The sequence below is a fragment of the Lactuca serriola genome, chromosome 3 (genome assembly GCF_051521515.1).
Source record: "Lactuca serriola cultivar US96UC23 chromosome 3, Lser_US96UC23_V15, whole genome shotgun sequence".
NCBI classification, from domain to species: domain Eukaryota; kingdom Viridiplantae; phylum Streptophyta; class Magnoliopsida; order Asterales; family Asteraceae; genus Lactuca; species Lactuca serriola.
In genome coordinates, this window is record NC_136410.1 from 37963976 (window position 1) to 37978547 (window position 14572).

Here is a 14572-nt window from a genome sequence, read left to right on the forward strand (position 1 = left end):
GCGAACCCCATAGCCGTTTGGGATTTTCATGAAGTGAATATTTTATTTTGTATAATTGTTTTAACTAAATGAAAATGTGTACAAAATTGAGTATGTTAATAAATCATTCTAGTTGTGCATTTCAAATTTTCTTAGTAATTAAAGATGCTTGGAATAAACTTTCAAGTATACATTTGCAAGACAATTGTGATACCCGTGTGGCTGCTCTTACGGGTTATTGTCATATGATTTTGAACAGGAAATATGGAACCATCAAGCATTGTATATATGATTTAGTCAAAGAACCTTCACACAAATTAACAATTAGTCAAAAAAAAAATGATGAGCATTACTTTATGTTTCTTATCATAAGTGTAAATTAATTATGCACCAAAGTATTGATTACCTAGTGCTTTGCATGTGCTTGCTATAGAAATTCTTCACAAGGGCAAGTTTTGCCCTTTGATTAAAGGAAATATTACGATACATAGTAACTTGCTTTCAAAAGTTAATCTATAATAGCGCACATCCTTGTAGAAAAAGATTGTGATAGAACTTGTTCTATGCATGTCAACCATCACGATATTGGAGGTGACTTGAAAAACCTGATGATTAATTACTTGCCATATAATATTCGTAGTAATTAAGATACAAGGATTAAATTTGAGTATAAAATCACTTCTAAAATAAACGAAAAATGGGACGTCTTGCTTGCAGAAAGCCCTTCTATTTTCATATGAAATTTAGCAACTATAATTTATATATAACAAGTAAGCATTTACTTCTTTCCAAGTTGTAATTACTATATTGTACCCATTTATTGTTATCAACCATGAATATTTAATTTTGAAAGAATAGTGGGACAAATATATGTATGTAAATTGTAAAGTAAAGAATAGTGTATTATGTCTAAGTTCTAACCTTGTAATTTGGAATGTGTCCTGAAACCCATTGACTGAGCAACAATTTCCAGTTTATAATTCTTCTTTTTGGCATGCTCCTCCCCTCCTTACAGTTTCACACATTACATTCACACCTGCAATTTCAAGCATTACATTAAAATAAAACAATTCTAGCATTTCATCACACCTCACGTCCATGCTAAAAGCAATAACAAACCACATTAATTTGATATTTAGACCTATGTAAATGGTCAAAATGTAAGGTAATCATCAATATGACACAAAAGGGTCAATGGGTCATTCAATGATGAAATCATAGTTAACATTTTAAAGATCAAAATCTATTTAAAAAATAGCTATCTTGTCATATATAATTGGTCAAAACATATGAAAAAGCTCATTAATGAAAAAACCTACAAAATTTTTTAAAAACTCAAATTTATATACCAAATGATATGACTACAACTAATAAATAAAAAAACTAAGGGCATCCACAATCCATTGAACTCTGTAGAGTTCAATGGATTGTCACATCATCCATTAAACATCTATACAACACCACCTACAACCTATTAAACACCTATTCAATCCTAACCACCATTTTATTCCTTCTATTAAACCATTCAATGATCATTGAATTCATTCATTCAACTCTACTTTATGTCATCACCCACATTTCATTCAACTTTTATTCGATCCTAATCCCCACGCTATTCAACTCTTATACTACTTGGATTGTAGATGCTCTAAGAATTTTCTCAAGCCTCACCACACCTTTGTCTAGAGAAGAACTCATTTCCTTCGATAACTAGGAATCAAGATTAATATTAAAACATAAATGGTAAATTCTTCTAGGCAACATAGAAGAACCAAAGTCCAAACACTGAGCAAGTATATTAATATTCTAGCTTGTTATCATCTTTTTGTTCCTTTAAGTCTAATGTTCTTGAAACCCTTCCCCAATAAGGCAAAAACCTTACCTGTGACCCCTCAAGCCCTCAACTGATCTATGTTGGAAAACGGGTTTTATATCTAAACAATGGTATTATGTGAACAACTTTAACAAGTTGGATGGTCGAATGTGAACAAAAAAATCCTAGACATAAACAAAACCAATAGTTCATTACCCTCATGGGTAATTATTTTTGCCACGTATACGCCACGCAAATTGTAACTTGCTACAGTCAGTTATAATGGTCATAAGTGAACACTTCCAATAAATTAATTGTCTATATGTGTACAAAAAAGTTACCTAAATGTGAACACTTCCAATACATTTATTACCTTAACAAGTCAATTTCCCTTTACAAAACCCCTACCAAACTTTTAGCCAGGTAGCCATAATAGAACTCATACAATTTCCACATTAATAGACCAAAGCACTCTTTAGACTTTACAAGGTTTTGTCGTTTCCAGATATGCATATAACCACATGCAATTTAATAATAATCACTCCATTTATCCTACACTGCAGTAATAAACACTTATGGACACCAAATTAGATTTAATGTATCTAGTCTATCAATGATGAAATTAAACCACATATAATATGTGTATAGCTATTATAAAGGTGATCTAACTTGATAAATCAACTTAAATACCCTTACATCTAACTCTTGTACACACACTTAAGAATTTAAATTAACAATCTACCTTAATTTAGTATTGATCTTGAACCAAACTTTACCAATTTTGGGCATGAATATAAACTGAATATTCGAGAAAAGCTTTAGCCCCAAACTAGGGGTGAGCATGGGACGGGTTGGGTCGGTTTTGGAGTAAAACCGAACCTAACCAGATATTTCATTTTGTGAGTTTTAGAACCCAATAGGTTCAGTTTCTAGGTTCAAATCATGGGTTCATAGGCTTTGGGTTTAAACCCATTTTTCAGAAAATTCAAATAAACTATCAAATGTTTTCAATTTTTTAAAAAACTTTTAAAACATCCAAAACTATCATAAAAATAGTTCATTAAAAACAAAAATCCATTACATCCAAAAGTTCATTAAAACCAAAAGTCTATTACAACCAAAAGACAATTAAAACAACCAAAAGTAACATAAAAATAGTTCACAAAACCAAGTTCAATCTTTAATCTTCATCCATGTAATCCCTTCACCATTTCTCAATTCATCTACAAATAAAAAAAGATTAGTATTGAATTATAAACTTAAAATTATACAAAAATACTTACCGAGTTCTATTTTCTCCAACTTCTCTTTCAAACGTCAATCTTTATCCATGTGCGACACTACGAGAGTGTGAGGCTAAACCAGAGAGAATGACGTGAGAGTTGAGGGCATGTCAGCTTGAGGCTAGGAGAGAACCAAATCAGATTAGGGTTTCTGTTTTCTTTTTTTTTTTATGGAATGATTAAAATTTAAATGTAATATATCATTTTAATAAAATATATAATATTCATTAAAATATATATAATAATATAATATAGAAGACCTGGTTTGTTTTTGATCGGTTTCAAACCCAACGGGTTGGGTAGGTTTTAAGTACTAAACCCAAACCCAAAACCCATTTTTCGGGTTTTTAAAAATTTAAACTCAAACCCGATGGTTTAGGTTAGATTTCAATTTCGGTTTTGTCGGTTTTTGGTTTTCAGTTTCGGTTTCGCTCACCCCTATCCCAAACTGTTATATTAGATCTGAAATCTATCTAATATGAGTAAAAAAAGATGGTCATTTAATGAACAACCATTCATATTTACGAATTTAACTTTGAGTCCTTAAATTAAAAACACTAACTGTTAAGCAAAATACTTTTTTATAAACAAACTTTGTTATACAAATATTTGAAGTATTATTTTCATTAGGGCCGTTCCAAACATAATTTGGGCCTATGACGGAAAAAAAAAGGTCCTTAAAATACACAAATGTCAAAGTTTTTTGTAACAACTCAATAATTGAAAAAAAAAAAAAAGTGGAACTATCTTCTAAATATAACAATTTCCATAAAAAAATTTAGACACCTTTAAAAAATAAACCCTAGACGGTCGTCTCTATCACTCACCCTCTAATATGGGCCTAATTTTTGTCAAGCCAACAAACCATGTGGACATTAAATATAATTTGCCCAAATTTGTTAAAAAAATATTTGGAGTATTTAATTTAGACAATTTTTGAAGGTAAAAATATTTAATTTTGCAAATGTGGGTTTAGCAAGGAATTCGCCTTGTACTAAAAGGTGCGTCTCTCTCAAACCCTAGTTTCTCGTCATCCATGCATTACAATTCAGAGACCTGAGCATTAATTCGAGTTTCATCCATCGGGATGTTTTTACTTTGAACTTCTTTTTTATCTTTATCGTGCATTAGTTGATTGGAGGTTCATAGATTAAGAGATTTAAACAAGCAAGCGACCATACTATCAGGAACGTACAAAGTTGAGCTTTTTGTCAGATGTACGTATTAACGAGTTTATGTTTATTTCACTGATGTGTGTGGACTGTGGAGTGGTTAATATCTATATGATCAATATTGCATTAATTACAAAAGACTACGACCTCTGTCAAAGAGGCAATAACATTTTGATTATAAGAAGTTCTAACCCTCTACTGTTCATATTCTAAGATTGACACGGATGTTTAAGATTTTTAGTTTTAATTTGTTATTTTTCATGGTGATGGCTATTTATTTGTTTGATGTAATCGTCATTAACACCTCTAATCAAAATAATTATTATGAAGTTCTTAAAGTTGCTTAAATAACGTATTTCAGATCATTGTTATATTACAAACATTAGTTTAACAGGTGATCAGACTATTATTAGCCTATTGGAATTGAGGATTTTCTTGTTTCTCCCATTTCATCATTCATATATCACTCTATATATATTTAGTTTGTGTTTTATGAAATTACTTTTCTATATTTGTTCTTGTGGTATTAGTTCTACTTATTTTGGGCATTTATACACTTGTATCATAAATGCAAAATTGGTTTCCAAATATGTTTGAAAAGGAAGTCTAGGTGTAGGATGTAGAATTATATCATTGTTGTGGATCTTAACTTCACTAGCAGAAAAGGAAGAAGGCAAGTCTTGTTTAGAATAACAATCATACACTTATCAGCTAGCTAAAAGATTTATCAAATTTGCAAATAGCCTTAATACATTAATGAAATGGCAATAATATACAAGATGTGATTTGATGTATCAGTGTTAGAAAATAAACTTTGTTCATTAGACCCTCAAGGGAGCCCATGAGATGATAAGACCAGCCTTATTAGCAGCCCTACCTGATGCATTAGTAATGCTATGTACTAACTAACCTGTGTTCCTTATGTAGTAGGTGTTGTTTGCATTAGGACACAACATGTATAAGAAGTATTGTTCTCTGCTATCCAATTAATTCATTTAACTTTTACGTTATGAAGTGCAGATTATCATTAGATACAGGATTGTGATTTGTGGAGGCAAAAAAGAAGGAATATGATGGTAAAAGATAGACTGAGCAGCTTGCCAGATGAGCTTATTCATAAGATTCTGTCTTGTTGTGACATAAAAATTGCTGTTCAGACATGTTTGTTGTCATCAAGATGGAAGCTTGTCTGGACATCGTTGCCCTGTCTCAACTTCTCAAGTCGGCAGTTTCGTAAATTAGATAAGTTTTCCAAATTTGTGAATCATGTTCTGTCTCATCGGAACCATCAAATACAAGTGTCTTCCGTAAAGTTACATTTCTATGGAGCAGCTAATAAGGATTTTGTGAGAAAGATTGCAAATTATGCATTTTCTCACAATGTTCAAGAACTAACTGTCTCTAGTTCGTTCTCAAATAGCCGCCAAGTTTACCCTTCTTGCCTATTTAGCTCTCAGTGTCTTAAGCATTTCACAGTGACTTGCAATTATATGCGACTTTGCACTACTAAAACTGAAGCACCTTTGGATTTTCCATCTTTAACAACTTTGAATCTCAGTTACATCACATTGTCGGGTGATCTTTTCTCCAAGTGCGTAAACTTAAAGAATCTCACTTTAGAACGGTTCATCGTCGAGGATGTGGAAGTAATTGACATCATTACACCTAGTCTTTCTAATCTCATGCTTGTCTATGGCAGTTGTTCAAAAGCCATCAATGTGATTGCACCTCAACTTGAGAATCTCACAATAAGCAATTGCTATTTCAGTCACTTGAATGCTCCACCAGGACTTTCGTCTTTGTGCTACACATTTCAGCTGTCGCCTTGTAGTCTTGTGCAATTCTCTAATGATCGGTTTCATTCACTAAACAAAGTGACTATCTGTTTATCTGACTATTATCCAACCATGCCATGTAAGGAGGAAAGTGCTCGCAAGATTATTAACATGCTTCAACAGCTCCATAGTGCCAGATATCTTACACTTAATGCCGACATTGTTGAGGTTTGTTATTATTATATCACTCCTTTATGCCATTTAGTTTGAACTATGGAAATACTTGGTGCATTCCGAAAAAGAAAGCAATATGACAACATGGTTTATTTCTTTTAATATCCTTTAAGAAAGATCTATTGGCAGTTCTAGCATTTCATATACATGGCTTGTTGTTCTCACCCGGACTGTAATCACAGAACATTGTTTCCACCAGTAGATTTCAAATATTGATTTCTAGTATCATGTTTTTAGTTACATGAAAAGTCATTTTTTCGTGTCTGTCTTTTTCTGTTTCTGAAATGTGCGGATTAGCTTCTTATGCTTACCACAGCATATTATCCACATTACTAGCTACACATACACTACTGATATGTATATTAATGCATGTTTAATGTATATATATCTTGTCATTTTTGTGCAGTATATTTCCTTATTTCCAGATTTGTTATCTCAACATCCTGCACCCTTTAGCAACTTGATTTGTTTGACTATGGACTACTGCAAGAAGAAGGATGCATTCATAGTAACAATGTCTAGTGAAACTAGAAAATTCTTGCTTGAAAACTCTCCAAGCGCCACTTTTACAATGAAATTACCCAAGGTACGTTACTTTAATCAGAATCATATATTCATCCCTTCCCTGTCCATGACCTTGCATTGATTTAAAGTTAATGCATTTCATTCATCCATTACATGTTACTCTACTAGCAAGGGTTATTTAGCCTAACACTTGTATTATCTTAACATTGTATCTCAGATTCATAGTAGAAGATGATGGGTGCTTGAATGTGGTTTTTGTTTACCTATGGACTGGTGCATCATAGAATCCTATTTATGGGCTTTTGTTTGCGTATAGTGGATTTGCCTTTTGAGGAGACAATGTATATATTTTTGTTATCTTTTGGTATGTAATTATGTGGTAAATGTCTTCTTGGGTTATGTGGTTACACCTTATAGTACGTAAAGGTTTGAAGCTTCCGCTAGACACATGATATCTGTACTTATATTTTTAAAATGTTATTATGCTAGTCTGAAAATTACCAGTTTTACAAAACCCCTACCAAACTTTCAGCAGCCAGGTGGCACTACTAGAAACAAGGGTTTTTGCGACAGATAAATTCGTCGCTATTCCGTCACTAAAGGTCTTTTGCGACGGATCTGTGACAGACTTACTCCATAGCCAAATATAACGTGGCTAATGACTTAGCTAGAGATTTAGCGACGGACTTGTTTTTCCTTGCGACGACTTTAGCAACGGAATATCCATCGCAAATTGGTCCCTTACTACCGTTATTCAGGACATCAGCAACAAAAATATTTCGTCGCTAATCCCTTGCAAACCTCTATATATGTCTTTTCATATGTCCGTCACTAATCACTAGCAAATTTTAGATGTGATTTTTTTTTTGTTTCCGTAGCCGATCCCTCGCAAATATATAGTATTAATTTTTTTTTATTACAAATCTAAAACAAAAAAAATACTAAAAACATCAAAAAATTATACAATCCTAAATTAAACAATAACAAATTAATACCAAAAGAATCATATAACTATACAATCCAAAACCAAACACTAACATTAAAATACTAAAATCAAATATCAAAATTTAACAAAACATCCAAAAACATCAAATATCAATGTTTACCAAAATGATCAACATCATCAAATATCAAAGTTTAATATTTTTTGATTTTTATTTCTAAGTATAATGTACCATAATCTCAATTTTGTCTCATATTTTGAGTTTCCACATACATATTCCCCATTGCTTCATATCTTGCATTGCATCCGAATGGACCATAATGGAATTGGATTCCGATTCCCGTTAAACCCCATGGAATTAGGCGAACCAAGTTCTATTTACTTTTTCCTGCAATGGATAAGACATGGTATTTGTTGGAAACATGATTTTCTGTTGATGAAGGACATTATTGTCTACTCATTTGAAGCTAAACTAAATACAAGACTAGAATGGAATTGAATTCCGATTCCGACCAAAAAATATATAAAAAAACATGTTGGTGAAAGAAAATACCATGTTTGCATATTAGTTTTCAGAAATTTCTCTTTTGGGATTTGAACTTTGAACATTTGTATAGACCATTATGGACCACTAAGAAGGTCTTAACTGATCATAACTGCCGGACACAAGAAACCACAGGAAAAAGTGCAAGACTGATCTTAACTGCTGGACACGACATGTCTCAAATGACAATATAGCCCTCCTTAAACTCCTTTTTGCCAATAAATTCCAGAACCCTAACAATCTGAATAAAAAAACAAAGTTCGGCATAAATCCCTATTAATATTCCTATGTATAATCAATCAGTTATTCATCCCTACTAAAACTGAAACTGCAAATACTGACCTGGTCTTCTTTTGGTGCACTTATTTGCACATTAAGACAACGAGAACGAACAACTTCAGTAACCTTTGATGAGCTGTCACAACATAGGATCAAACGACAAATATTTAAAATTGAAACCCTCATCAACACAATAACAAATAACATAAACTAACCAATAAATATACTTTCTGAAAGCTGGATTCTTGCTTGTGCAGTTGCAGCATGAGAATTCTCTATATTTGACCTGATATCATCTGAAAAAACAAACGTCATGTAATTTACTTTCCTTAATATAGCATTGCACTTATGTTTTTTTTCATTTCAACACTGTACTTTCAAGCTACTTACCAATCATGGCTCCTTGTTCATGAACCAAAATAGCAAGATCTTTAAAAATCTCATTTACTTCCCCAATTTGATTATGTATTTCTCTTTCCTCAATAATCGCCTCATTAAACGCAATCTCATTGTCCAATAACAATACCTCCTGTCTACACAACACAAAGAAAGAACTTATAAAAATAATAATGACATGGCCATAAAAAGGTAAAAACGGAAGAACAACAACACCTCACCTTCTAGATTCCACAAGAAGTGCACGTTGTTATGAGTTTTTGTCTGAGCTTATATCGATTTCACTGGCTGCATAACTGCAAATACAACCATAACAATCTGTTAATTCACAAAGTTAATTCAATTTAGTTCCATATGTGAATTGGACATTTACCTTGAAGAAAGAACATCTTGAGGAACAAAAGGAGTGTACGTTGTCTCTCTTTCAGCTGAAAGACATCGAGCTTTATGAAATTCTTTTTAGAACTGCTTGAAAATCTTTTGCAAGTTTAGCATCTATAATCTTTTTGCTAGTCTGCATTCCAACAAAAACAAAAATCAATCACCATGAAAGGAGTGTAAATCTTTTTTGATGTGTTTGTGTATGAGAATTGAGATGGAATCAATTACTTACACTAACTTCAGCACGATGATCTGTTTCACTAGCTTGTTTGAGTTTCTCTTAAGTTTTCAATTGTTCTTCTTAGAGAGTGTTGTGCTTTTCTTGAAAGTTTATCAACCTCATTGAGTACTAATACTGATACAGCATATATAAAACACCATGAGCACATTGGTAGGACGGATGTCACACACACAGATATATATATATATATATATATATATATATATATATATATATATATATATATATATAAGAATACTTGTTTGCAAACCTTTGAAACCCTTCTTTCCTTTAACGCCAATTGGTATGTTCTTTGCCATTTCTATAATGATTTTTTGAACAATGTACCGATCCTGGAACCCAGCATCACTTGGGTTCAGCTCCACTGGTGGGTGCTTGAAAGAGTCGTCAGTTCCAAACCAACAGTTCTACTTCCAGCCTGCAAAAGAGCCACGTTTCAATCTTGTTAGGTACTCTGCATAATCAGGAATAACAAATAATTCAGAATGGAGATACTTAAATCAACTTTCCAGGGTTTTTTCTCCATTTTCACGTGTAAATTAACCAAATTCAGGAAGAACAGACAGTTTCATCATCCAATTAGAGGGACATAAAATTAAACAAAAGAGAGAAGAGACAGAATTTTAGAAAGACCTTCTCGGCACTAGCCCCAAACATCTTCCTGAGAAGGGCCATAACTAGGGTTTTCTTCAATTCCCCAAACATCTGCCTGAGAAGGGCCATGTTTGCAATTAGCCCCAAACATCTGCAATTTTATCGCAATTCCCAGACTCTATGTTTTTATCCAAGCAATTATAACAGATGTTGGTGATGCCACCCTTGAACCACCGAGTAGATATATAGGAATGGCCAATGGCTTATTAGGTGTGTGATACAAGATGAAAGAGGTAGATGTCAGAAAGATAAAAGTATTGTTTACCTCAATTTTGATGTTCCCATTTGTAACATCAAGATTCTCTGAGTAAACCTATTGACCCCATTTCTCTTTCCAAGAGAATTCTGATGCGCAATATCATACCAAAAGCCACCAGGATCTTCAATTGATCTGTTGTACATCTCCAACTCCAAGTACTGAAATGGTGCCCCAAATCATCGATTATATGATGAAAATGTTTATTAAAAAGAACAGCAAATAGGTCATGTTTCCTTCTTGTGATTAAAGTTCACTTCGTATTTTGAAAATCCAAAGTAGAAGACTTCAAATTAAAATAGGAATTTTGTCCTCTTTGTTCTTGTTAGGTCAAAATATATCCTCATTGAAATAACAGATCTATATGTTTATGTAACCATCAATACTTTCTCAATAATCAAAACTAGAGTATCGCCTTTAGCAAGAACTTATGTAATTGACTCGACACCGACTCTATTTTTCCGACGAAATGAAACAATATATGCAGATGATCTGCTATTGATCAATTTTGAGGGTGATACCTTTTGAGGAGAGGGTACGTGTGCCTGTTGGGAGAAATCGTGACCGGGAAATACGAGATCGCCCTCCTCGGATGCAAGAGACTCACCAAGTATCACGACATTCAGCTTTGGTATCTTGCCGGCACCCAACAGGCGAGTCGCCATTGATTCCAAATGGCGGAGGTGATTAGTTGTGGTCAGATTTTTCCTAGTTGTCATGATCGGAAACGTGACTCGAACAGATTTGAGAGTCAACTCTCCTTCCTCTTCGGTTGGAGATTGTTGAGCAGTTATACTAAGAGATCTGAAGAGACAATAGAGGATTGAACGGCGCTGGCAGGGAAACGATGAGTCAATGAGGAATGGAGACGAATCGATAGGGAAGCCAAAGAGGATGTGAGAGGGATTTGAGTCGAGATAAGGCCAATTAGGGCTTTGGGAAAGATATCTGTGGGAATGAAAATAAACCAAGGAAGCAGAAAAGAAGAAAAGTGGGGAATGAAAAAACGAGGCGTCAATTTTCTGCGAGGGTTTTTAGCAATCCATCGTTATTCCCTCGCTAAAGGTTTTAATCTGAGACGGATTAACGATGAAATGCTTTTGTCTAGATATTATTAGCAGTCAGTCGATGATCCCTCGTTAATGCCTCTCTAAAGTATGTTAGTCAAATTTTTCGTGCATTCCATCGTTGATCCCTTGGTAAGTCGTCGTTGATTAGCTACGGATAGAATCCGTAGCTGATTCTGTTGCTAAAGGTCAAGTTTCTAGGCATAATAAAACCCACACAATTTCCTCACCACAATGGATCAATATACTCTTTATTTAGTCTTTACACGACTTTATCATTTCCAGGTATACATATTACCGCATAATTTGTGTAACTATTATAAAACTGATCTCAGTTAATAAATCAGCTTAAATACCCTTACATCCAACTCTTGTGTACACACTCCAAAATTTAAAGCCAAAATTTACCTTAATTCACTACTGATTTTGCACCAAACTTCACAAATTTTGGACATGAAAATAAACTTAAAGAATATCCGAGAAAAGCTAAAGGTGCGTTTGGTTGTGGAAAATTATTTTTATTTTCTAAGAAAATGTTTTCAGACAATATAGTTGAATTTTTATTATTAGTTTTCAATAAAAACTTTTGAAAATGTGTTTGGTTGGTACCGATGGAGTTTTTTTTCCATCTTAGAAATTTAAAAAACATTGAAAAAGTGTAAAAATCACTCTTCTAGTTTGCATACAATTTGGAAAAATGAAAATTTTCATTTTCTTAGAAAACTTTGGAAAATTACACGAACCAAATACGTTTTTCAAAATTTCCATTTTTCTTGGAAAGTTTTCCTGAAAAACTGAAAAAATTTCCACAACCAAACGCACCATAAAGTTCTGTAATGGGAGAGAAACATGTGTAAAACTTCATTAGGGGAAGTAGGTTAGTAGGTTGCAAAATGAGCCTTAGCAAAAGGCCCATAATACCCTTTATGCCATATTATTCTTTTATTTATTGCACATGGATGAGATGTTCTCTTTAATGGTTAAATTCTTCCGTATCATATTTAGTACAAAATCATTATTTGGGTTATCCAAAGGAGTAGTTGTATATATATTGGTGGGTTTTCTCGAAACATAGCACCTTGTTCTTGATTTTCCTTGCAAAGTGGTAAGCACTTTGTTTTTGATTTTCTAGTGACCGGTAATAGAGGTGTTCTTTTTCTAGATCGAAGGTTCCATCCAATTTGATGAGATGAATCCAAGTTCTTTAGAATATGTGAACCCGAACTTGAAACACATGAACACAAACATGATGCATCTTTCTAGAACTATTATTACAACTTGTAAATAAATTTAGATTTAAAGAAAACTAGTTATAGTAATGTAACGTCCAAAAATATATAGTAAATTTTTTATTTTTAATTATAATAAAACCATCCAAATATCATTCCAAATAACGGGGTAATCAAAGTATGCATTTGGAGTTCCAAATCAAATACAAAGTAAATAACATAAAAGTTAATAGTGCGGAATTTCTAGTAGATAAGATGCAATCAGGTTATGCTCTTTCCCTTGCTACCAGAACAACCTGAAACATTTAAACTTGAAACCATAAGCACAAAACTTAATGAATTTCCCAAAATACCACATACGATACATAAATACAGGCCCACCCAACAAACATATTTCAATTATGTGGGTCTCACCCAACAATATATATATATAAAAACGAGCCTCGGCCAACAGAAAATCATACAAACAATATTCACAAAGACAATAAGAATACAATGACACCTCGTGTCTTACATAGTATAGTGAGAAGACTCACCTAAATCTATAGTCAAAATGACAGAACACCAAGTCACGCAAGATTAGCTACGTGCACTCCCCAAACCAATCAGATGTCAAACCTTAGTCTATAGCTCAAAACCTCCAAGTTTGACCAAAAATCAAACTAGTCAAAAAGTCAACATAGTGGAATCGTAACATCGAGTCGTAGAATCGTTCCGATCTTACATTTCCCATTTTTTCCCATTTGAGCAATGTACTTTACCTTCCAACTTCAGAGGACCATAACTTTTTCACATGTACTCGGATTTTGATGATCTTTATATCTACATATTCGTATTCGAGTCGGCTACAACTTTCTTTTAGATAAATACGGCTAAAACTGTAACATCCCGACGCCCAAGTATAATATTTAATTAATTTGCATTCATGATGTCAAAGCAACTCGACGAGTTGGATTCCCCAACTCTCCGAGTTGTGGATTTAATGGCCGCGTGATTTTTAGAGTCTACTCGACGAGTTGGAAGACCCAAACTCGATGAGTAGGAGCTGAGTGTGCAAACCCTAATTTTTAGGGTTTGTGTCCTATTTAAGGGACCTTAAGTCTTCATTTCCACCTCCCTTGTCACTTTAACACCCTGAGAGAAATCTTAAATGAGGTGGTATCATCTGTGAGAGAAAGAGAGACTAAAAGTGTGTGATTTGGTGCATTCTTGGAAGGAGATAGAAGAGCATAAGTCTTGGAACGAGAAGAAACCTCTGGATCTGGTGTTCTTTCAGTGTAAGCTGCTTTTTGGAGGTAAAAAGTTATCACCTTGATCATATTTTTGGATAGATCTCTTCGTTAGGGAGTTTGTGGCCATTTCCATCTTCCATTTTAGCCATTGAGTCATTTGAGCATGACATGGAGTTGAAACTCCAGATCTGGACAGTATGAGGTCCCTTGAGCATAAAGATCCAAGCTTTATTAAGCTATTGGCCAAGCTCCAAACACTAAACCTTCTATAGAGCTTTGTTTTGGCATTTTGAGCCCTAGATGTCATGCATGGACGTAAAGCTTGCAACTTTACGTGGTATTTCAGCCTTGGGATGCTAGATCTAGAGGTTGGGACCTTAGTTCTGCTTAGGATAGTCGGAATGATAATTGGTCTAGAAGGACTCGACGAGTGCATGAGCCAAGTCGATGAGTCGGCTAGGGTTTTCCCCGATAGTCTGGATGTGCTACAACTCGGCGAGTTGATGAGAGAACTAGACGAGCTGAGTTGGATTTTCCCGATACTTCAGAGAAAACGAAGGAACTCGACA

General features: G+C 33.8%; 1 protein-coding gene, 1 long non-coding RNA gene and 1 pseudogene across 3 annotated transcripts; 1 reads left to right on the forward strand and 2 right to left on the reverse strand.

The window, feature by feature from the left end:
- Positions 1 to 5273: 5273 nt before the first annotated feature.
- Positions 5274 to 7333, forward strand: LOC145095152 (F-box/LRR-repeat protein At3g26922-like). The gene is made up of 3 exons (XM_079033081.1): positions 5274 to 6250; positions 6663 to 6842; positions 7271 to 7333. Exons 1-3 carry the CDS (start codon positions 5318 to 5320, stop codon positions 7331 to 7333), a joined length of 1176 nt encoding a protein of 391 aa, XP_078889207.1. The 5' UTR covers positions 5274 to 5317.
- A 460-nt stretch (positions 7334 to 7793) lies between these two features.
- Positions 7794 to 9864, reverse strand: LOC145095153 (syntaxin-21-like; annotated as a pseudogene). The gene is made up of 9 exons (XR_013703691.1): positions 9816 to 9864; positions 9557 to 9603; positions 9317 to 9457; positions 9165 to 9239; positions 8938 to 9080; positions 8763 to 8843; positions 8611 to 8683; positions 8278 to 8509; positions 7794 to 8112 (listed from the first exon to the last, which is right to left on the reverse strand). The product of XR_013703691.1 is annotated as a syntaxin-21-like (transcript).
- Positions 9865 to 9989: 125 nt separating this feature from the next.
- LOC145091946 (uncharacterized) lies at positions 9990 to 11589 on the reverse strand. Its single transcript, XR_013702373.1, has 3 exons — positions 10997 to 11589; positions 10485 to 10636; positions 9990 to 10383 (listed from the first exon to the last, which is right to left on the reverse strand). It is a non-coding gene; the product is annotated as an uncharacterized LOC145091946 (long non-coding RNA).
- Positions 11590 to 14572: the final 2983 nt, after the last annotated feature.